Source organism: Salminus brasiliensis, chromosome 1 (assembly GCF_030463535.1).
Source record: "Salminus brasiliensis chromosome 1, fSalBra1.hap2, whole genome shotgun sequence".
Classification (NCBI taxonomy): domain Eukaryota; kingdom Metazoa; phylum Chordata; class Actinopteri; order Characiformes; family Bryconidae; genus Salminus; species Salminus brasiliensis.
This window is the reverse complement of record NC_132878.1, coordinates 13,786,302-13,811,184: the sequence shown is the minus strand read 5'-3', so window position 1 is coordinate 13,811,184 and position 24,883 is coordinate 13,786,302. Positions and strand designations below refer to the sequence as shown.

The 24,883-nt window shown below is 38.2% G+C and overlaps 1 protein-coding gene across 2 annotated transcripts; it reads right to left on the bottom strand.

The window, feature by feature from the left end:
• Positions 1–273: 273 nt before the first annotated feature.
• Positions 274–12,162, bottom strand: glipr2 (GLI pathogenesis-related 2). 2 transcript variants are annotated; one of them, XM_072672371.1, is made up of 13 exons: positions 12,083–12,162; positions 9,670–9,697; positions 8,734–8,943; positions 8,334–8,411; positions 7,160–7,342; positions 6,803–6,904; positions 5,367–5,576; positions 5,179–5,256; positions 3,772–3,954; positions 2,917–2,979; positions 2,450–2,665; positions 1,743–1,820; positions 274–1,656 (listed from the first exon to the last, which is right to left on the bottom strand). In XM_072672371.1, exons 2-13 carry the CDS (start codon positions 9,674–9,676, stop codon positions 1,496–1,498), a joined length of 1,569 nt encoding a protein of 522 aa, XP_072528472.1. In that variant the 5' UTR covers positions 9,677–9,697; positions 12,083–12,162; the 3' UTR covers positions 274–1,495. The 2 variants fall into 2 exon arrangements, with proteins under 2 accessions (XP_072528472.1, XP_072528480.1); XM_072672379.1 differs by lacking the exon at positions 12,083–12,162 and adding an exon at positions 9,989–10,057.
• Between the last annotated feature and the right edge of the window lie 12,721 nt (positions 12,163–24,883).

Sequence of the window (24,883 nt, the reverse complement as noted above, 5' to 3'; positions counted from 1 at the left end):
GCCAAGAGTAATGGACAGCCCTAGCTTCAGTGCCCAAGGAGCAGTTCGGGGTTAAGTCTCTTGCTTAAGGGTACTTCAGTCATATCCTGTTGTTTCAGGGGATCAAACTGGCGACCCAAAGCTATCAACAAAACTTTTATCAGTACCTATGTTGAAATTGTTTTGTGCACACAGTGGGTGACTGTGCTGGGAAAAGAGATGGATGAATTGAGAGTAACCTCATGCCTCAGTACACCACTTCAATGGACTTGAAATGAAGCAATTGAGAAGTAGTTGAAGTACAGAGTTTCAGCTTTATTTTAATGGGTTTAACATAAATATTGCATTAACCATTCAGAAATTACAGTCATTTTTATATAGTTCCTCAATTTCCACATAATCAAAAGTAATAGTACAAACTAACAATTATAAATAGAAGGATTTATTTAAATATTTGGGAAGCAATTCCTTGTCAATTTCCACTCCTGAGATGCTTGTTTGTGGACCATTTTGTTTCAGTAAGTTGCAATCTGCTCAATTGTGCCATTTAATATCCATTGTACTTAATTACAGATTGCGCATTGAGATGCTTAGCTGCTTTGTAACTCATCAAAAGTTATGACCAAGAAGCCCATTAAGGGTTGACTGGAATATGCTGGTAGGACAGTGGTAGGCCTGCAGTTTGGGGACACAGCTCTATGGAGTGACAAAACAATTGCACACAAATGCATTATTTCACAACAGTTGCGAGGCTGGACAAGCTTTACAGAATGTTGGAAATATCATTTTCAGCATAATAAAATCTTCAGTTTATTTTTTGGCCAAAATATGCCTACTAACATTGAACGTCCAGTTTGACTGCTAATAGTGCAAAGCTAAACAGGGTAGCAATAGCAACATCAAAGTTGACCCTGTGCTAATATTAGTATACCTTTGATAATTTAATTAGGTGCAATGCTGTTTTTAAGTGGTATCCAAAGTTGATACTAGACTGTTGCTATAGTGTGGTTGCTAAGATCATTGTTGTGGTATCTTAGGTTGTATATTATGTGGTTGCTGTGGTATTGAAGGTTTCTGCACTATTGCACAAACATGTTTTCATAATTTATACCTATGCAGGAAACTGTGCATCCAGCTGTATGCACAAACACACATGTTTTGGAGTTGGTTCAGTGTTGATATCCAGAAATCTGTGAGACACTAATTCATAATGCACTTCTTAATTCAATTTTGCAGAAAGATTTTTTATTAAAGCTTGTCCAACCTACCTATGGTAGCTGCTAAAGAATGCATATGTGGGCTGGCCATGAATGGGTTGGTTAGATCAATGTAGATGCCTGATGGCAACTAAAAAATAAAGGATCCCACCACCTTTAAATAAAAATGTAAACTTTCACCCTTTAGAACCCCTGAGTATGAGAAGCAAAGCTAAGCTTTAAAGTAGAATGTGTATTATAAGGCTCTCCTCTGTGCTGCCAATCAGCTTTTACAGGGAGAGTGTTGTGTTGGTAGGCACTCATTTTCCAGCAGGTTTCACATTGTCCTGAAAGTAGCCAGGGTTGGTGATGTTGCCAGCTGGCTCATAAAAGCCAACAGTGATGAACAAGCCCTTCCCGTCTGTTGCTTGTCCAACTCCAGCGCGCTCTGAAGACTTCCATACCATCTGAGTGAAGTTTCCTAACAATCACATGCAAGACTCTGTGATCTACTGGCTCAGACAACAGTCAATTCACAATCATTTTGCAGTATCACAGATAGCATACCTGTTCCACTTTGAAAGGTAGGTGTGGAAAAGTTGTATTTAGCACTTTCCTTGTACCATGCCTCAGCAACCTCTTGTCCTACAAGGAAGTAAACAATAATGAAAATTATGACCAAAATCACAATAATTTTAACAGGCAATCATATAATAATATCTACACTATTATAATATAATATAAAGTTAATTATATCACCACTTTCACCCAAATGAGACTTTTATTATGTTTATTTTCCTGCATAAGCACACCTGATTTAACTCACCTGCGAATTGCTAGATTTACTAGGCCTGTAAGAGCAGAGAAATCAGCCAACTGTGCTGATGCATATATGAGTGAGAGATGGATACATTCAATACATCAGTGAGCCAATGGGCTGGTCAACTCGCCAGCCTATCTGCACTCAATGCTATCGCCCTACTGCCCAAAATGTTTTCCTTATGACAAATTGTCTGGTATAGATAATGCAGACCAGCATTTCCAATTAGTGGCAAACCGGACTCCACAAACTATGGGACTATGACATGACCATAGCAGAATTAACAGGCAAAGACATGTAAAAATGTTTTCTTTGTATACTGTATACAATTTTGGAAGTATTGGTATTTTTTGCTCACAGTTGGGAAGATTAATTTACTTTGACTCCACTTCTGTAAATACAAATAATGCCTTAAGCTTCCAAATAATGCAGAATATTGTAAATCCTAGCTTACCGGTAGGTGCAATCAAAGTAGATGTCCATTTGTAGGACATGGTTTCTCCATGGCCTTTCTTGCTGTTCTTCAGAGTATTAAGGCTCACCAGATGAGCCGCCCATTCCTGTGCCTCTTTTGAGAGGGTGGGGCAGTGCGAGAGAGGACTCACCCCATGGCGCTGGCGGTAAGAGTTCATTGCCTCCAGCAGCTGGCTAGAGAACTGAGAATTCTCACCTGCAGGAGTCAGAAAGAGAATTGATCACCTAAATAATTCATGAAGGAGGTCTGTATCCTCACTGCTTTAACCTCTTAAACTTCAGTTCCTTACTCCCAACATTATGTGACTCAGTACTCCACCAGGTCAGTAGAATAGCTCATAGTAAGCCTTAGGATGAATAGCTGAACAATAAACTGATGGTTAAACAGGTTACATTTAGTGTTCTGCATGTGGAGATGCTTTGAGCTGTTGCTCTTCATTGACTCACTCTTGCCCGAGAATGGAGTCTTGTTTGGCTGAATGTTGGGTCCTCTAGCACCACTTGCTGGATCTAACATGCATAACAGTCAAAGTCGGAATACACAGGTCAGGCACAAGAAGACCATTTGATGTTTTTGATCCACTTCTAAAGAGTCTAGCCTGAGAGACTGCTGCAAGATTTTAGATAGAAGCTCCTCAATATTATAATTATTACTCCACAGCTAACCTGTGTTATGCTTTATAATATCGAGGAGCTTCTACCCTAAACCTTGCAGTTTTTTTTTGTTTTGTTTGCAGCTTTGTGGTATTATGTTCTTCATCACGCTTTTACCCAACCTTTTATTTTAGAACTATACAATCATTGCCAGGCTTGTGTATCAAAACACAGAAAGTCCAGACTCTTTGGAAGAGGGCAGGGATATATGGTTATAATAATAATAATAATAATAATAACAAGAATGACAACAACCACAGCAATAACAATAATAATATAAATAATAATAATCATCATAACTATAACTTATTATTATTATTATTATTATTATTATATACAGTTATACATAATCAATAACATTTCAATAGTGACCTGTAAAATAAAAGTTCATAAAAATGTTCCCAGATGCTAAAAATGTGTTTGTAACATAATGTACTATGTTTTGGTAAACTGTTTTGTGTGCAAAATAACATAAGATATCATTACATTTGCTGCAATAATAATAATAATTACAGTACTTTAAATAACCTGTGGTAAGATTACAAAAAAAACCCCACAAAGTTCACATTTGACTTTTTCAGTAACGTACAATTGTAATGACCTGAAACATAACTTGTTTGAACTAATTTAACAGAAAAGCTTACATACCAGATGTAGTTGGTTTTAGGTCGACAGGGGAACCTGCTGGCAGGACATTCTTCTCAAAATAACCTGGATTGGCGATGTTGCCTGCTGGAAGATACTGGGCCACTACAAAAATGGTAGCCCCATCTGTGGCCACTCCATACCCCACCTCCTTAGTATCCTTCCATACCACCTGAGTGAAATGGCCTGAAGACAGAAGCAGGTGTTGGGTGTCTGAAACTTAAATCTTAAAGTTCTGTTGTTTTTATTAGATGGTATACACCCACTGAAAACACCTAGCTACTTTCTGGTGTGTAGTTAGAGACAGTTATTCTAACATCCCAGCAAGTTCTAGTCAGTATCAGTCTGAACACAGATCTGCTCTTCTGAAGCAGAGCAAGTTTCAGTGGTTAGGTTGCAAGATTTGGTGTGCATGCTGTCACTTTTAAGAATTAATTAGAACTGAGTGATGTTTGTAGGCTACAGATATGTATATGCCGAGCTAACTGAGAATGATGCAAATGTAATGCTAGGTAGTCATACTATGCTGTTAATAGACTCCTGCTGCTTGTGTGCACCTGTTACCATGCTGTAGCTAAATGCCTACTTTTGTTTATTTAACATAATATTGTGACTAGTTTATGTTCAATGTACTGTACTATGTTTCTCCTGGTTTGATATATTGCACTAATATAGTTCTGTCTTGGTCAAATTTACACAACCACACAATTTATTAAGCCACAAAGCAGAGATTTCAGTTTCTAATTTTACAAGTTCTAGTTGGACTTCCGGTAGTGTTACTATAACCCTGAACCAGCAATTCTGCAATAGACTCCACAGTCACTCACGTGTTTTCAACTAAATATGGTAATTTCACAAGCTGTAAGCAGTTTACTGTGGGAACTGTAGTGGTTTAGTAGTATTACAGTGGTAACTGTAGTCTTGTTTGCCCCCCTGCACCTCCTCCTTCTTTTCTCTCATTTGCTGCTTAGTTTGTAGCTCTCTTCTTTATCTCTCACTATTCTCAACATTGGATTTGACGAGGATGGTGTGTTGGTGGATTTGTGTGTGTGTGTGTGTGTGTGTGTGTGCACATTGCATATACTAACGTTTACACTTTACTGCTTAATTAACACTCTACATACTGTATCAACTACCCCAGGGGGACTTCCATGACTAGATGAAACCAACTGCAACTTGCACAACTGTTGTACCGCACTCATACTGATTTGTGGTGTCCAAATAGCATGAACTTAACTTTGACTTCTGTGTACCATTACACCCCTAATTTAAAGACTTGACAGGGCTGTGACAGGTTTGTCTGGAACTGTAATTATTCTTCATTGCCCATTTAGCTGTTGATGTCATTTCCATGGATGTGCCCAAGGATGTGTCTGCAAACTCAAACATGTTGTTACCAGGTATACTGACCTGTTCCAGAAGTGAATCCAGGTTTATTAAAGCGATAGTCTTTAATTTCACTGTACCAGCTGTCCACTGCCTCTCGCCCTGGTCAAAACAGACAGTTATACCACATGTTAAAGTTACACATAACTTGTGGCTCTTGTGGGTAGTGTAAGAGGGAAGCATTCAAAGAATGCAAAACAAGCTTAACTTGCCTGTAAGTGTTTTGGGTGATGAGCTCCAAGTGTAGTACAGATTCTCGCCATAGTCACCATTGCTGTGCTTGAGGGTTTTGATGGACAGCATGTGCTCCGCCCACTTCTGGGCAGACTGACACAAGTTGCGGTTTACAGTGAGGGGCGGGGCACCATGCTGATTACGATATGTGTTGTGAGTCTGCAGGAACTCCCTCTCAAAGCCAGTGTCTGGGAGACAGAAGAGAAGAAGAATGAATTACACAACAAGTCTCACACAGTAGAACTGGTGCACTGTAGTGAAAAACTAGTGATAAATCTTGGTTTAAAACAAAATAAAGTTGCTATGCAACATAACAGAAGGTGTTAAATCCATTTTCTATTCCTGGACTTTGTAATACTTGGTAGGTGTGACACTACATGGCAAATCAATTCCATTAACTGTTCTCATAACTTTTCAGACAAAATTCAGGACTGGAAACTGTATTACCTGCCATTGAAGAATCACTTTTGCTTCCATAAAAAACATGTTTGTAATAAAAATGTGAGTGTGAAGAACCTTTAAAGAGTTCTTCAAGCCTTTAAAAGGTTCTTCACCCTCCCACATCTCTATTAACCCCTTAATGCTGCTTATTACACACTAAGACATATTATTCAGTAACTACAGGGCCGTCTGTAAAAACTGGTGGTGCTATTCTTTGGTTATAGTTGTAAGGTTATAAGTTTAGGACCATAGCCTGTTTAAGCGGTTAAGCATGGTTCTTTATGGAACTAACAGTGGGTCTTCTATGGCATCACTCAAAAAAACACATCAAGAATAACAGTGTTCAGATAAGTTCCTTCTTCAGTTGCTTTAAATCTGGTCAATAGGCCAAGAGAGTCAGTTTTTCCAGAAAAAAGCTGGACTGCACAGAATTCTGAACAGAGATTCTCCATTGAAAGAAATATATAGTCCTGGACTAGGCCCTGTCCAGAAAACTGATCTATAGTGTCTGAAGTCTGCTTTTTTGGTTTTGCACTGTAGCTAAAAAGCTCATATAACTAACGTGTACAAATAGCTTAAACTTCACGAATAACACTGTGAAAATGACATATATGGCATATAAACAGGTAGTCATTTTAATTAGACTGATTCAGTTTAAGATCTTTGCGATTTAAGAAACTATGCAATGTACTTTTGCCCATTTGTACAGATAACATTGAGTAAACTACTTTTACTATACTTTAAAAGTGAATGCATGCTAGAAATTTGTCATTTTACTGTACTTAACCCCTTAAGCTACAGTTCATCATTAGTATTAATATTAATATTATGCTGCTTAAGTAGTTACTGAATAATGCATGATAGATTCTCACTGCGAAAGAGACCTTACTAAATAAAAATAATCCATTAATTTAAGAGATTAAATTGAATCTTGTCTATCTGGATATGTTGACCTCTCATGACCTACACTCACCCTTGCCCCCTGATAGTCCTTTTTCAGCAGGACCAGAAGGAGTTGAAATCTTGTTTGACAGAATGAGCCCACCAAGTGCTTGTCCAACTCCATCTACTGGACCTATCAAGCATTAAAAAAAAAATTAAAAAGTCGATCAGAGTCTCAAAACACTGCAAATTTTGTCAATCGCCAATCTCTGTGAAGAACACACCACTGAAGGATAAACATAAACCACAGAGGCTTATTAAATATACAAACCAATACTTCTAACTGAAAGAATGTGTTAATTCACATGTTAGTTCTCCACTCATTTCAAAATTTCACATTTGTGAGACTATAAAAGGAATTAAAACTTTAACAGAAAAGCTTACATACCAGACGTGGTTGTTTTTAGGTCAACAGGGGAATCTGGTGGTAGAACGTTTTTCGCAAAGTAACCAGGATTGGTGATGTTGCCTGCTGGAGAATACTGGCCCACAACAAATATTGCAGACCCATCTGTGGCCACCCCATACCCCACCTCCTTAGTGTCCTTCCAGACAACCTGAGTGAAGTGACCTACAGAGGCAAACAGACGTGGGTGTTATTTAACCTAGAACTGGGGTTTTTGAATAATAAAGAACCACTGATATTTTTCTGTTTCTATATTTGGATGTATACACTCATACTCACTACTAACTTTATTAGAATTATCCACATACTGTATGTCATGGTGTAAATTAATGCACTTAATGCACAATTTGTTCTATCATCCTATGATCCCGAATCAGTGGTCAATAGCAGAACTGGTCTTGGACAAAACCCAATGCTGCTGTGCTTCATTCATTTTGTACCAGTGCCATGCAAACTACCATGGCACTACCACCCACCTCAGGACCTGTTTACACCTGGCATTAACATGTGTTTTCTATCCAGATAGTATCTGTATCTACTTTGACCGGATTCTGCTCACACTGGTCATTAGAATGTTTCCCCAGTGTGACTACATGAGATCCGATTGAACTCGTATTAACGTTTTTCGCCAGATGTATTTCCACCTGCCTGGCGGAATCCGATCACATTCTTCTTACACTTGTATTAAATGTGGGGGGGATCGTAATCTAATCACAATGCGTCAGGGTATTTAAACATAGCATTTCATGCAGGCATATGAAATCCAAGTGTGATCCGATCACCAAAAACCAAAAGTGTTAATGTCAGGTGTTTATTCAAACAGTAAACAGTGTAAACAGGCTCTCAGTGTCAATGCTGTGTTTAGACTCCACTACCAAAAAATGATCAAATCACAGTCATGTAGTAAAGGGCAACTAAAGAATTGCGCATGACACACACAGTAGGTGAACAAAAATAATGTAGGTGTTTCGATTAAAGACGCAGATGATTCTACATTTTAGGATGAAATGGTTGCCTGTAACTGTATAATAGTGTTGTTTGACCAGTTATAGGTCACTAAACAATAAGACCAACATTCTCCTTTCAGCTTTTGATGCAATGTTGTTAAATGTGATGTGTCTAAAAACTACTGGACAGTGTTTTCATGTGTACTGACCTGTTCCAGAGGTGAATCCAGGTTTGTTGAATCTATAGTCTTTTATTTCACTGTACCAGCTGTCCACTGCCTCTCGCCCTGGACAGAATCAACATTCAGACATTTACATTTATGGCATTTATCAGATGCTCTTATTAAGAGCGGCCTACAAGAGTGCTTTGCTGTTCACTCATTGCTGTTACGCAAAAACTCATTACACTATAATGGCAACTCTAAAGGAGAAGGACAAAACATCTTAACCATCAATGGAAATCAAAGTAAAAAGATTACACTTAGAGCATTTCTAAAAATCCAGTTTTACCCAATGTAAAGAAAAACTGCCAGATTCACATTATGTAAAGAGGTGAAAAGCAGGCAAAGGGAGACACTCACAACACACCTCAGTGTAAGATTTACTTGCCTGTAAGTTTTTTGGGCTTTGAGCTCCAGGCGTAGTAAAGATTCTCGCCACAGTCGCCATTGCTGTGCTTGAGGGTTTTGATGGACAGCAGGTGCTCCGCCCACTTCTGGGCAGACTGACACAAGTCACGGTTTATAGTGAGGGGCGGGGCACCATGCTGATTACGATAAGTGTTGTGAGTCTGCAGGAACTCCCTCTCAAAGCCAGTGTCTGGAAGACAGAAGAGAAGAAGAATGAATTACGCAACGAGTCTCACACAGTAGAACAGGTGCACTGTAGTGAAGGCGTTCTTGTCAGTCAGACTGGTAATGCTTAAAGATTTGGATTCATGTTGGACGAAGCTACATGGCTTACAAGGCTCACATAGCTTACAAGTAATGGAAGCTTGTACCTCCAACCTTATAACTTGCAAACTGCAAGCCTAAATTATCACAAATGTGCATCTAAACTCTTCATTTTGTCAAAAGTAATCTTAGTCAAACTTTTCTCAGAAAAAAAGCTGTTTGTGGGTTTTAACATTGTATGACAAGTTGTTATTTATAAAAATAAAACAGACAAAAGAACAATACACACTGTTTAGACTAAGAATTGTTCTTAGTATTAGACTGTACCTTTGTCCTTTTATAGATAAAACTCTGATAACTGTAAACTGTAAACTGATTATTATTAAATTAAACTTATAGGAGATGACAGTGGCTACTAGTGGATTTAGCTGTACTGTCATTTTGTGTCCTATTTATTAGATGTTGTACAGTATTAGGGATATTCTGTGTTTCACAAATTAGGTCTGTGGTGTGTTAGTAATGGTGCATTGTTCCATTATCATGTGCCTGAAAAAAATTGTGCTAAGGTTATGCTTCATGCTAAGAGCTAAGAAGGCTACAGTAAACAACATAAAAAACATGAAAGAAAAAGCCACCAATAAGTCAAACTTACCTGCCATTCTCAGATGTCTGTTTGAAAGCTGCAATACACAGTAAAAACAAATGAGTTATGTGAACCAGCTGTTTGTGACCACAGTTCTTAAAAAAATAAATAATAAAACAACATGACAAATGGACCAGTCTGTCAGTAGTAACACAGCCTTTAACCTGTGGGAAAGGTGCGAAAGAGCACACACAAACAAACCAAAATTACGCTCATTACACTCTAACTGCTAACACTAATTTGACCGCTGCACTTTACTTGGAATTTCAGACGTCTGACGCAGGATGTTTAACCGGATTATTAAACCACAAACAGTCAACATACTTACATTGTTCTTATACTCATGTATGTCTATGTCCTTAGAAGTTACATTCTTTCCTAAAGTGCACTTGGCTCTTGTTAAGTGGATATAAAAGCCAAACAAAGTGTCTTCAGAAAGAGCGTGTCCGCTGTGTACCATGCAAATACATTGCTATCATATTTGCAAATGGCAAACTCCCATAGTGGTTTAGGTAAGCCACACACACGCACATACACATACACACACACACACACACACACACACACACATATAAATTCTTATTTGTTGAGGTATTTGAGTTGTTATTACATGTATATATATGTATATGTATGTATACTGAAAATGTGCATATGTATTCACCCCCTAAACGCCCTGACGCCCCTAAAAAGTTCTGGTGCAACCAGTTACCAGATGAGATCAAATTGAACTTTTCGTCTACCCAGGAAAACACACGTTTTTTTTCAGTTTTTGTTGTAAAAAGAGCTATATAATTGAAACTGAATTGAAATTGAATGAAATAGTATGATTATATTGCACACCTGAGCAGCACAACAGTCTTATGCGGGTAGTTCTGTGACTTTTATCAATAATTCATAAATAGTTCAGACCAGAGGAGAATGGGTCCCACTTGTGGGTCTTCCCAAGATTTCTTCCTCCAGCTATTAGGGAGTTTTTCCTTGTCACTGTCGCTTTTGGCTGTTCACTGGGGGTCGTCATGTCTTGTTAATCTCTTGTCTTCTCACTGATTACTGATTCTGTAAAGCAGCTTTGTGACAATGCCTGTTGTAAAAAGCACTATACAAATACATTTGATTTGATTTGATTTATTCTGTTCTCAGTGCTTGGGCCCCTCTGCAACCTTGTGGTTTCCATTTAGGCAATTAGGCCACTATAAATTGAAATGATTGTTTTCCTAATGCAGCCAGACAGCAAGAGCTGAAGCTTTTACTTTCAAGTCCACACATACCAAAACTCTTTCATATGACTGTGTATAACACAGGTCAACATGATAGAAGAAAAGTGGACACATGAGATTTCCACATCTGTGCAAACACAAATGTTTAGATACTGAACTGATTAAAAAATGGACACATCTGTTTAGACATCTGACTAGACTGCTCTGAATGTTTGTCTTACAACTACTCAAACACCTTCCCAGCATTTTCTATACTGAAAGGGATTTGTATCTAAAAACATTAAATAAAACTAAATAAATAAAAATAAAGATGAGACCCCTGGATGTCTGTCTGTGTATTTACATGGTAGCTGTATGCTGTGTATTTGTGTTAGGGTACACACATGCATATATATGCACATATATGCACAAAAAATCGCACACTACCACCACCATGCTTTACAGATTTTTAAGGTTCTTTCTCATGATGGGGCCGATTGTAACCAAAAAGTTCCACTTTGGATTGGTTTCATAAAATAAAATAAATTTTTTTAATCTAGGTGTTCTTGATGACTGATGTGCTATTCTGCCATGGATCCCATTATTGCTAGCTGTTCTGTTGAATGCATTATAAAGACTATCCTTATCCTAAGCTAAGGTAAGAGAGGTCTGTAGTTCTGTAGATGGAATTCATCAGTCCGTTGTCACGTCCTGCATAATTTTACACCTTGCTCTTACAGAGATCTTAGGAAGGTGTCGACTCTTGGCACACTGTTCTAAACTGTCTCCCTGTGGATAGTTTGCCTAATTGTAGTTCAGTGGAGCTCTAGGGACTTAGAAATGGCTGTGTAACCTTTTCCAGACTGATAGGCATCCACAACCTTTTTTTAAGGGTCTTCAGGAATTGTTCTTCTCTGTGGCATGCTGTGCTTGGCTGGACAATCTATGTGCTGCCACATTTACCCTGATTTACGATTTACGATGGACGGGTCTAACCCAAGCATGCACACTGGTTTCTGAACAGATTTTCTAATCACGCGCTCTTCACTGCTGTCCACACAAACCTACAGTGCTTAGAATGATCTTTAATATTTTGGTAATCATACAGAAAAAGTAGGGATCAATCCCTTCAAACACACCTACAGCGGTTGCTAAGCATCAGTGTATGACATATGCGCAGCTGAGTGTGCATATGGCAGGGTAACATTGCTCACACATGTACATACCTGTGCTGTCAGTACACACGCTGCAGTCAACGGTCTTTCGCCTCTTTCTTTATCTCAGTTCCTCCCTCGCTCTTCTCTCTTCCTGCCTGTGCAGCAGGGGGACTATTTATCTGCAGTGTGACGCACCTCCCTCCCGTGTTAAGAAACTACTGCTCATTGAGGAAACTGCATTTGTGTCTTGAACACAGACACACACACATGCACACGCCTTACATAATTAATATTTGTTGATTAACTGTTCAGAAGAAAAGTAATGATTCTCATGTTGTAACCTGTTTAGTGAGGTACAGTGTATACTCCTTATTTCATACTCAAACAGGGCAAGTTCTCGTCATAATCAAGAGTGCATAACATGCTCTTGCACCATCGTCAGTTCCCCTGCTGTGGTTTCTCACCTCGTACTCTTTGGTTCCTGTTTGGTCCACATGACCAAGGCAACTCAGGACAAACAGACAACAGAAGTCAAATATTAGACTCTGGTTTTCAGAAAACAGGTTTTCAGGAAACCGGTTTGTTTGGCCTTGCATGTGGCATGGCAAGATTCTAAACCTTTCGTTCGAAGCGAAGACCTGAATACAGAAATGGAGGATATAGAAGATAACATTACCATAACTGACATTTTTCACAAGTGAAAGAAATAGATATCTGTTTCAAAGCTTCTGGCCAACCACCCCTAAAAGCATTTCACAAAATTCCCTTGGGACAAAAGCTATCAAACAAAATGTTGAACCAATATCTATGTTGAAATTGTATTGTGTGTCCAGTGGGTGACTGTGCTGGGAAAAGAGAAAGAATGGATTGTTAACTCTCAATTACATGTAAATACAGTTAAGTCTGTACCACATTGATGGGTTTGAAATGAAGCAACCAGGAAGTGATTGACGAGTAAACAAGTACATTGCATTGACTGTTTAGGAATTACAGCTGGTTTTACAGGCTCAAATGTATCTGGAAAACCTAACAATTATAAATATAAGGATCATTTTAAATACTTGGATGCAAATATTTTGCAGTCAATGACTGCCTGAAATCTAGCTTCTTCTGTTGAGATGATTTGCCAGGCAGCTGTCTTCAGTTGCTACTTGTTTGTGGGTCTTTGTTCCCTTAGTTTTGTCTTCAGTAAGTGAAAAGCTGTTCAGTTGGGTTGAGGTCAGGGAATGATTCTGACATTTAAGAACATTTCATGTATATTTTTAGACCTAACACCATCTATCTTTTTTACACCCAACAAAATCTATGAGCAATCAGATTAAAGAAACCACACTGAAACCACAAGATGATGCATGGAGTAAACAGCCTAGCATACAAATAGTTCAATAACAACAAAAAGAACAACAACAGCAACAAAAAGGTTTTATTTTAGCTGTCTTTCACAACATGTAGGAGTTGAAATAAACCTCTTAGCTCTGCAGAACCACTGGTGGTTCCTGACTTTTTTTCCCCACTGTTATAATGTAGGAACAACTCAGCCAGTTTGCATTGCTTTGCATGTAATTACAAATTAGAAATCCTTATGGTGTAATAAAAGTCACTGAGCATAAGGGGTTAAATGAGAGTAAAAAGGAATGAGAGCTTAGAGTAAAACATTTAGCTTTAATTTGAGAGTATTCACATCCAAATGAATGGGGAACATTTTCCACAACCACAGGCCCCCCTGTTTGTATGGGCTCCTAAGTAATTGGACACATTCTTTGTCTGCACTGTGAAGGGTCATCAGGTGAGTTTCTCAGTTTCAGTGTGAATCTTTGCAGACAGTATATACACATGTACCTATACACCTCAGAATTGGTATGTACAAACTGTCTCGTGTGAAAACACTGCATTGTACTTTTCATCACCAATGCATCAGTTCCCTCAATTACATACATAACATACATTAGATTCACATTCATACTGGAAACTTACCTTTTTTATATTGAAACATTACCTTGTACAGGTAGGTACATTTATTTTTGTAGGTACATTTATTTTTGGGTATCAATTGTTTATTTGCCATTCTTCATGTGTTCCCACACAGTGCTGGGACAATTAGCCCAATTGTTTGTATATGCCTACCTGTTGACATTTGTCCCAGTTTCAAATTTCTTACATGAGAAACCCTTTACTGGCTCCAAGGCTGCTCAACCAGTAACAAAACTAAATGTCAAACATCCTGTCTGATTTGTGCAAATTGTTTCGCAGGAACTGTAATCAAACACACTACTATTTTTTTCATGATTAAATATGTTAATAACTTAACCACCCAGAGGCCTAGTCCTCTTAACTAGCCTTCTAAGCTATCCAGCTAAATTATTTAAATCAGATTTCTGCACATAGGTGTATGTACATATGGATTACTTACCCTTTGACCATGATTTACACATGAACTGGCCAATAAAGTCTATAATGAGCTATACATTTTTTCAGTGATAAGGAACGATGACAGAATGAATGGGTGGCATAATTATGTTAACCCTGACATTGCAATAATTGATTAATTATTGTGTACAATTTCTCAGCCTGTGTTCCTCCTCATCAGTTTTTTACAGTTTATTTCCATCTGATTTACAGGTTCCAACTCCCCCTATTACTTGTGGGGAGACCTTCCTACTCTCAGGCAGTTAAACAGTGCACCACTCTAGAGTTGTGAGACCATGCTGTAGAGAATTATTACCAGTAGAATATGACCCTCTAGAGCAGATAGACATGAACCTATTGCCACCTTGCCTAATGCCAGGCATGAGATAGAGGGGTATAAGGACCCCCCATCATTAAACGGTGGAGCAGTGGAACCTTTCTATTCTTTATTCTCTGGATGATGATGTTCCACCAATACTTTTGGGATGAGTTGGGGAGTTAGGAATGAGGTAGGGTGGAGATGATTCAACATCCTGACCTCACTAAAGCTCTTGTCACTGAATGCGATCAAACCCTCACAACAATGCTCCAAAACCTAGTAGAAAGCCTTCCTTAGAGACAGGTTCACCAACAAAAGCAGGATAATCTCTTTTTAATACCCTTGATTACGAAAGAGACAAAGAATGAACAGGTGTCATAATATTTATGTCATATGATGTCTCATTGTCCAGGAAAGACTAGAAAAGTAAGATTTACTCAAATCTGTGTCAAATCTAGAGTGGCACAAAGGGTTAACTGCCTGCTCATCAAGTATGATGACATGAAAAGTTAAGATCCCAGCAAGGGTTCAACCCTCCATTGTCAAAAGCCTCCCAGCCTGGAAACATCATGTGAGAGGGGAAATAAACAAATTGAAGGGGAGGAAACCAGACAAAAGATCTTACAAAATATGAATCAGTTTTAGCTTTAGCTCATTCAGTAATGTATTTCAGTAATGTCGGCCTCAATTCAATATAATGTTGACCTAATTGAGACATATAACTTAAAAAATGTGAGTAAGGAAAACCTGTGACCAAAATAAAGTGTGCTTACTCATTTTAAGTTGGTCTGCCTTTGCATTTGTTTTGTTTCGCTTGGTAAAGACTATGACTAGCATTATTTTATACAGTTAATAAAGCTCTAGTATATTTAGACATTCAGACATTTAATGATAGATGTCGATAGTTGTGGTCAGATGACTCTCAGGTTGATCTGATCTGCTCTTCAGAGGCTTTTTTCCACAAGCATAGACTTGTAGATTCCATGTCTGAGTCTCAATTAAAGCAAAACCAAACCCAACAATTTTATTAAATTGCACAAAACTTAATTTGCTTTGCTAGTAATATACTCTGCACTGAGAAACTGCTATACATTTAGAAAGAAATAAGTATTTTCGCTGGTGGTGTCAGACTATGTGCAGTGGTGTCAGACCCCATGCACATAGCTGACAATACTACTACTAAAACCAAGATTTATACATGAGCTGGCCAATATAGTACATAATGGGCTATACATTTTCCTCATTAGTGAAGGATAATGACAGAATGTGTTGGTGTTTTTATTTTTTTTTTAACCTTAATTACAATTTTCAGTCCACAAGGTATGATGCTCTGACATGAAGTCCCATTGACCTTATAGAGCAAATGCAGTAGAATAATAATAAAGCAACCGTCTGCTGTTTGACATTTTGAGCAAGGCATGTACACAAACATGCAATCAACCACACTTTAACACTTATTAGATGGCTCAGATGTGCAGCGGAATCACTTTGCACTTTGCACTTAAATTGCATAACACTTAAATTGATATGCTAGTAATATAATTTGCCTTGAGAAGTTGCAATAAATTAAAGAAATTAAATTAAAAAATAAATATTTTTCTGGTTGCGACAATACTACTACTAATAACTTTTTTTGCATTAAAAAGTTAACTAGTTAAAAAGTATTGTGTGTGTGTGTGTTTGTAACGTGCTTCAATTGTACATACAAAAATTCCCTATACAAATGTATTGTCTCCTATCCAGACATATAGTGTCAAAAGCTCTATTAAACAGTGGTAGTGCCACCAGGTGGCACCACAATTGCAATGAGCAAACTTGGTGAACATAGGCCAATGTCACAGTGCAATCAAAGCAAGGAATAATAGGCGATTCTTATTGACTTTCATTTCAATCCAAAGAATTCTCAGCTCCATAAACCTATATTTTTAAGCCTGTGAATGCATTATTTGCCTTTTTGTATCAGCCTGCCTATTGACATTTGTCCCTCTTACAAATTCATTACATGAGAAACCATTTCTTGCCTCCAAGGCTGCTCAACCAGTAATGACTATGTCAAACATCCTGTCTTATTCGTGTAAATGGTTTCACAAGAAACCATTTGAGTTTCATGATTAAAACATGTTAAAAACATAAGAGGCCTTGTCAGCTAAATCATTTACTGCACATAGGTATGTGTACATATGGATTACTTATCTTTTGAGGTTTTTACATGAGCTGGCCAATATGGTCTATAATGGGCTATAAATTGTCCTCATTGGTGAAGGATAATGACAAAATCTTTTGGTGTTTTTAAATGTTTCACCATAATTACAAATTTCAGCTGTATATTTTTAAAACTACACTGACATTGTCTTAATATTGTGTAAGATTTTTAGGTCTGTGTTCCTCCTTCGCATCTGTTTTACAGTTTATTTCCATCTACAGGTTAGAACTCCCACTATTGCATGGGGACACTTACCTATTTTCAGACAGGTAGACAGTTGCACCACTCTAGAGCTGTGGAAACCTGTATATATATACTATGTCCATATGTTACACAGATGTACATATAGCTTGTCTAGTCCCTAGGCTTGAGGGGTAAACCGCTCCCCAGCATTAGGCTGTGTTCTATAGAATGATGGCGCTCCGTCCAAAACTTGTTGATGAGTTGTGGAGTTGGGGATGAGGTGTAGTGGTGATCATCTGACATCCTGACCCCATTAATGCTCTTGTCATTGATTGCAATCAAATCACAGGAGATCATGGAATACTTAAACAGCAAAGGATACAGCTTTCACTATGCAGCATTCACAAATCTGCAAGATGAAGGTACCTTAACAGGCAGCTTTTTATACAAACATTCGATTAGGGCGTGACTCTGTCACTTCCTTCCTCCGAATACTGCCTGAATAGACTTCATTTGTTACATTTCGGACACAGCCATCATCAGTTTATCAGTTTCAGCTGCAGTTGATTTACTGATACATACCAAAAGTGCCTATAAAAATGTATTGTCTCCATTCCGGACATTTAAAGTCAAAAGGTCTGTTACATAGGAGTAGGGCCACCAGGTGGCACCACCCTTCTTAATTCTCACCACATGAGCAAGCTGGATGAATATGGGCCAACATCACAGTACAATCATAGCAGGGAATAATAGGTGATTTTCACTAACCTTTATTTAAATCTTTATTTAGATTCTTTGCTCCTTAAATCAATATTTTAAGCCTGTGAATGCATTATTTATATGTATTCTGTTAGCATGCCTAAAATCAAGGTCCTCTGCTTATGCCTGATAAGTACAAATTTTGAATTCAGTTCAAGTTCAGTATTGATTGCCCAGGTCAGTGAATCGTGGCTGTAGTGCCTGCTTTAACAAGGGTATGATGCTCCGACATGAAGTCCCATTGACCTTATAGAGCGAATGCGCTGGAATAATAATAAAGCAACCGTCTGTTGTTTGACATTTTGAGTAAAGCATGTACACAAACATGCAATCAACCATGCTTTAACACTTATTAGATGACTCAGAAGTGCAGCGGAATCAGTTTGTGCTCTTCATGTGTTTCAGACTGTTTGACTGCACAATACCGTTACGTGCATGATTGTGTTTGGAGTAAGTAAGAAAGTGAATCACACTGTTACTAAAAAGACACCTACACAACTATTGGTTCGCTTTTTGTTTCTCATGTAGTGTGTCATCTACGTTTTATTTTTATATACATTTTTAGGAATGATATACATTTTTTTATAGATTATCTTTTATAGATTTACAAACTGATTAACTAAATATTTTAGGTCTAAAAAAACACAAAAAACAGTCATTCCACAGCAGTGTTCACCCTCTACATGTAATCTTTCTGTGGCACTACACACAGAAATAAGGCCTCAGTGTACAGGAAGCAGCTATGGAATATGCACTTTTCTCACCGGTTCACAGGTTGTCCTGTCTTGGACGCGTATTGATAGGTACTGACCACAACCCACTTGACTTGCCTGCTGTTTTGCAGATGTCCTGAACCAGTTGTCTAGCCATCACAGTATGGTTCTTGCCGAACTGGCTTAGATTCTTACGCTTGCCCATTTTCCCTGCTTTTAACCCATCACCTTCAAGAACTGACTGTTCACTTGCTATGTAATATATTCCACCCCTTCACAGATGCCACTGTAGAGGAAGATAATCAATGCTTTTCACCTCACCTGGTAGAGTTAGGTCAAGTTTGCTGAATGGAGTTAAAATTCACCCTTATCTTAAGACCAAGATAAGTTAATGGATACATTAGTGGTTTTAAGACTGGTCTCGAAACGAAACCAGACTTGAGTAACCCTACCAGTTTGTCAATATTGTGCAAGCTGCACAGTGTTGTGAAGTCATCTCAAATACTTGCTTGTTTGGTTCCTGACATAAAATATAATGCCACTGTTATGGCCACTTTTTGATACATTCCACATACGATATTCCATGCATATGAGCATGTTTCAATCGTTCCTTATTTACAAGTATGACTTCTTGATATTCTTGACATGGACAAAAATATTAAGACACTTGCTCATTCATTATTTCCACTAAAATCAAGGATATTAAATAGAAGCGATCTTGCTTTTGTTAAAGTAACTGTCTCTAATTTCCAGGGAAGGCTTTCTACTAGTTTTGGAGGATTGCTGGATGGATTTGATTGCATTTAAGACTTGCTGCTTGCTGAATAGAGCGCTTCAAGCTGGCAAAATCAAGCTGGCAAGCTTATCCAGAGCGTCTTACAAGGTTACTGGTATTACAGAGGTGGGTCAGTGTAGTGTTAGGAGTCTGGCCCAAGGACTCTTATTGGTGTAGCGCGACATAGTCACGAACCCCAGTCTTCCACATGGTGTAGTAGCTCAGTGGCAGGTAGCGGTGTTACCTGTTGCGCCACACCAACCACCTATATTTAACTGTGGTCAAACCCTTGTATATTTCTCAATCAGTCTTAGAAGGAGGAAGAAACAGCATAATAGTTTGGACCAATCACAGTCAGGGAGAGGTCTTAGCAGAAATACTGAAGAAATACTGTGGTGATTTGGACCAATCACAGTCAACGGGAGGTCTTAGACAAAATACCGAAGAAATGCTGTGGTGATTTGGACCAATCACAATCAAGAGGTCTTAGAAGAAATTCTATGGTGATTTGGTGCAGTCACAGTGGGGGTGGGGGCAGTCTTAGAAGAAATACTGTGGTGATTTGGACTAATCACAGTTCCTCCACCTTTTTAATAAGTCATAAGTCATGAAGGGGAGCTCCCTTTAGCTTTTTTGTTCATTTTTTGGTGCAACTGTGACCAGGGAGAAGCAGATAAGAAGATGGGAAATAATAATTAATATAACATTTGTAGAAAACAATGCATAATTAGAGTGGAACACATTGTTATGCTAATCTTCTTATTAGTCTTTTGAAAACTATTGCATTATTGGACCATTTCTAAAGATCTTTAAATTATTTTTCTTATAGTAAAGGGACATGAGAAGAAAAGACTTACTTACCTGATGTGTTTTACTTCATAAAATAAATTTGCTTGTGTGTAATGTACTATTAAATTTTTTATTTCATTTGAGGAAATGGGTAAGAAAGACTTGTACTACAACTACTAGTATGGGTGAATTCTGAAGGTCAAATTGAAGTGCATGCCTGATAGAATTGTGTTGTTTCATAGTGTTTTCTATAAAGCTTATCAATTAGTTCACTAATGTATATTTAAATAAAACTGACCTTCAGTAACAGCCTTTTTTTCTTCATCACTGACATAATTCTCCTTCTAGTTCACACCACATTCTCTTTCTTTCTTTTCGCTCTTGTCAGTGTAGAGGGTTCAGCTTCCTTGCGGCGAAATGTCAAGCTGAGTGTCTTTCAGTTGATGTGAAGACAAAAGCAAGCTTTGAAATGACTTTAGAGACGAATCATTTAATATGTGTCAGAACTGAGGCGGAAATTGCCAAGAACCTGACAGGCGGCATTCTGATACTAATTAATATATTTTACACAGCGTGCCAAAAAAGACAAAGCATAACAAAAAACATGATTTCAATCTTCATGCTGGGAAGATACATTGTACCCGTCCTTTTATTATTTATTTATTTTTTAATCAGAGTTTCTGAGTTTTTCTGTGATTGACATTTCATTGCACTGTATGAGATCCCACAGAGAACTCTGCGAATCATTGTACATTAATGATGATGGAAGAGATTTATCATGGAGAGACGACCCTTTTCTTTTGTAATGACCTCCAGAAGCCTGAGGCACAAACTTCACTGAGGACCTTACTAATGCAGACTACTGCTGCTATTCTGTCACCTGGCTTTGGTAATGTTAAAACATACTCAAAAGCTAATGAGGCAGATGAAAAATCTATTTATAGATATATCTGATCTTATATATGGTGCCGGATCTTTCTCTAAACATAACAGGAATTACAATGTATTTCTTACAGTTTTTATGAGAGTTAAGTTCTGTTGATTAAATATTGTTTGTATTTCTTTTACAAATGGATTTGTCTTAAAGGTGCCATTTTCTATATTTGAGTATTTTAAGCTGTTATGTGATTTGACACTTGATTTAATGTATAAATAGTAAGAATGTGACATTGTTTTGGGGGCAAAAGCAATAGGCACTGTTTTTATTATCTGGTTTACATCACAGAACAGCAGCACAGCCACATAGCATAGCACAGTTTAATCCTAGCTTCTAAGTACTAAACTCCCATTATTGAACTATGCTAAGGTAAACACAGCTTTCCATTCTATGGACCCTTTAAAAACAGTACCTGTACTGTCAGGTAAGAATTGCACCAGTCTTGCACCAGAGGAGCATGGGTTAGCATCCTCGTTTGAGTCTTGGTTCTTCTTAAGAGTGCTTCATCTCGCTCTAAATGAGTTTTTCCTTCCCCCTGTCACCATTGGCTTGCTCTCTTGGGATTTGAACTCGAATCTAAAGCTGGCCTGTGACAACATGTTCCTTCAGTCATTAACAGATTCTCTTATCCTGAAATTGATGTGTTCTGCTTGGCCATGAAGCAAATAGCAAGAGACTGGTAAAATCCTTACCCAAGAAGAATGCTTACTGAATGTTAGAGAAGCAAAATGATGGTGGTGGATTTCCGCAGGTGCAGACACCCCCCTCCATCAGTGAACATCCGCGGTATGAACATCGAGAGTGTGGACTCTTATAAATACCTGGGTGTTCATCTGAACAACAAACTGGACTGGTCAGTCAACACTACAGCTCTCTACAAGAAAGGCCAGAGCAGACTCTACCTGCTGAGGAGATTGAGGTCCTTTGGAGTGCAGGGAGCGCTCCTGAGGACGTTCTTCGACACAGTGGTGGCATCTGCCATCTTTTATGAAGTGGTCTGCTGGGGCAGTAGCATCTCGACGGCAGATAAGAAGAGACTGGACAAACTCAAAAAGAGGGCCGACTCTGTCCTGGGGTGCTTCTTAGACCCAGTGCAGGTGGTGGGGGACAGGAGAATAACAACCAAGCTGGCATCCATGCTAGAGAACAGCTCCCACCCCATGCATGAGACTCTGGCAGCACTGGGCAGCTCCTTTAGCGACAGGCTGCTTCACCCCAAGTGTGTGAAGGAGCGGTATCGCAGGTCCTTCCTTCCTGCTGCCGTCAGACTACACAACCAATACTGCTCCCAGCGGACCACATACACACACACTTAACTACACACACATGTTCATGTTCAGGGAATACTATGTGCAATATCCCACCCCCATGTGCAATTAAGAGTCTTTTGCTGTAAATAATATTGTTTATTGCTTTTTTAATTCTTATCTATATTGTGTGTATGTAGTGTAAATTATTTATTTATCTAAATTTTTGTAACTGAGTGTCCTGCTATCCCTTTCTGCTGTTACACTGTGAATTTCCCCACTGCGGGACTAATAAAGGACTATCTTATCTTATCTTATCTTATATATGCTACTGTTTTGTTCATTTTTGTTTATGTTGTATAGGGAGACCAGGTTTGCATTTGTATGAACATTAATTGATTTCATGGAATCACTTAAATTGTGCAGTATTACATCCATAATGTGGGCACAGATCATTGCTGCCCAGAAGCCTTGTTAGCCTTGTTAGATAACCGCAACGAATGGGGTAGCTTAGAGGCAGGGAAAATGTATTGGTTTTTTTCATCAAGGCAAAGAGGACAGCTGGGAGGCTGAGACATAGGAAACTGGAGGGTCACCAAACAAGAAATCTGAGATAACCAAAACAGACTGAGATAACCAAAGGTAACATTCTAGTCACAGGTGAACAAGATTTGGGAATGATGAGGAGGAAAAAATGAGCAGATAAAGAAGGAAGCAGAAACCTTCAAAAGGAGAATAAATTGGTCAATTGATTTTTTATAATTGAAAATTATAGAGCAGTGCATCCAACCTGAAATCAATGGTGGACAAATCAAATGAATACATATTTATACAAAATGGTATTTGGTGTCTAGTGTTTAGTTTCACACTAAATGTTGAGGCTAATGATACCAATACGTTCCATTATGCAAGTTTCTATCCCACCAAATAGCATCATGTAAATAGAACTCAAATGTTTCCTTTCTTTCATATTCATATTATATTGAATCATATGACAGGACAGTTGTATTATGAAGAAATAATCCTTTTTTCTGTAATGACCTCCACAAATCTGAAACACAAACTCTCGCAGAAGACTTGCAATGTGATAATGTGAACTGCAACTTTCCGGCCATCTGACTTCAGTGAGTTTGAAAGATTTAATAGATCTTTATTGACTTACAAGGAATTTCTTTGAGAAAAATATATTGTATAGGTTGGACATCTGGCACCAACAATCAAACCACACCTAAACTCCCTATTTTCCCTATTCTGATGGTACTTTTGAACATTACCTGAAGGTGCTGGACGTATCTTTTTTGCCTTTTAAAAAATATTAATTTGCTTGTGACATTAACATGTGTTTAAGGTGCACCAATTGCTGACACAGATATGCAAATGCATACATGAACATAGCTTGTCTGGTCTATGTAGAGAATAGGACTCTCTGGGGCAGATAAAAACATGAATCTATTGGTATCATGCCTAATGCCAGGCATGGGCTCGATGGATGTAAAGCCCCCCAGCCTTGAGCTATGGTGCAGTGGAACTGTGTTCTCTGGAATGATGGATGGTGCTTTATCCTAAATATTTGGGATAAGTTTGGGAGTTGGGGATGATGTGGGGTAGTGATCATCCAGCATCCTGACCTCATGCTCTTGTCACTGAATGCAATCAAAAACAACAGCTATGCTCCAAAATCTAGTACAGAGCCTTTCCTGGACAGTAGAGACAGTTACTCCAACAAAAGCAGAATAAACCCATGAATGAGACTCTGTCCCAATACTTTTGTCCATATAGTGTATATGGGGGGTTGACCTCAACAGTGTACTTTCATATAGTCACAGTTCACATTTCACCCATAATAATTTTTTTGCACTTTTAGTTTTATGAGTGTGTACATAATTATGGATAGACACAATATGGACAATTTAACAAAGTTAATAAACCCTGCAAAGTTGTGATGTGTGAAGTGTGATTTTTTTAAACACTCATCCTCAGTGTCATCTTGATTTCCTCATTATCAGAGTTTATTAGATACAGTTCCAGTTCTCACTTATTTGCCAGGCACTGCAGGGTTGAAGAGTAGAAAAAAAAATTCAGTATTGATTGCTGAGGACATGCTGAGAGCAGTCAATAGACAGTACAAGCACTGCCTTGAGCTTTGAGCTTTACAGACACACATTCACTCAAGGCAGGCATAAAGTGGGAGAAAGAGAAAGACTTTTTGCCAGTCTGAAAAAAGGCAGCCTGGTGACATTTGCATCCACAAGACAGAGAGAAAGGAGGAGGGTAAAAACCACTTATGACAATTTTGACCCATCAGTAAAGAATGATAAAAGGCTTCCTGTGATCTTCCATTAAGAAAGCTTTTCCCCTAGACATAACAAACACAGTTCTGAAAGTCCAGATAAGGAAAACGAAAAGATCTCTGATATTCTTTTCTCAAGTATCTAGCAAACATTCTTAGATGCTTTTATGTGTAGCCCTATATCTCCTTTTTGTTTTAAATAGCACGGATTGCCTTAATGAAATAAGCTTTTATTTGCATTCTTTACAG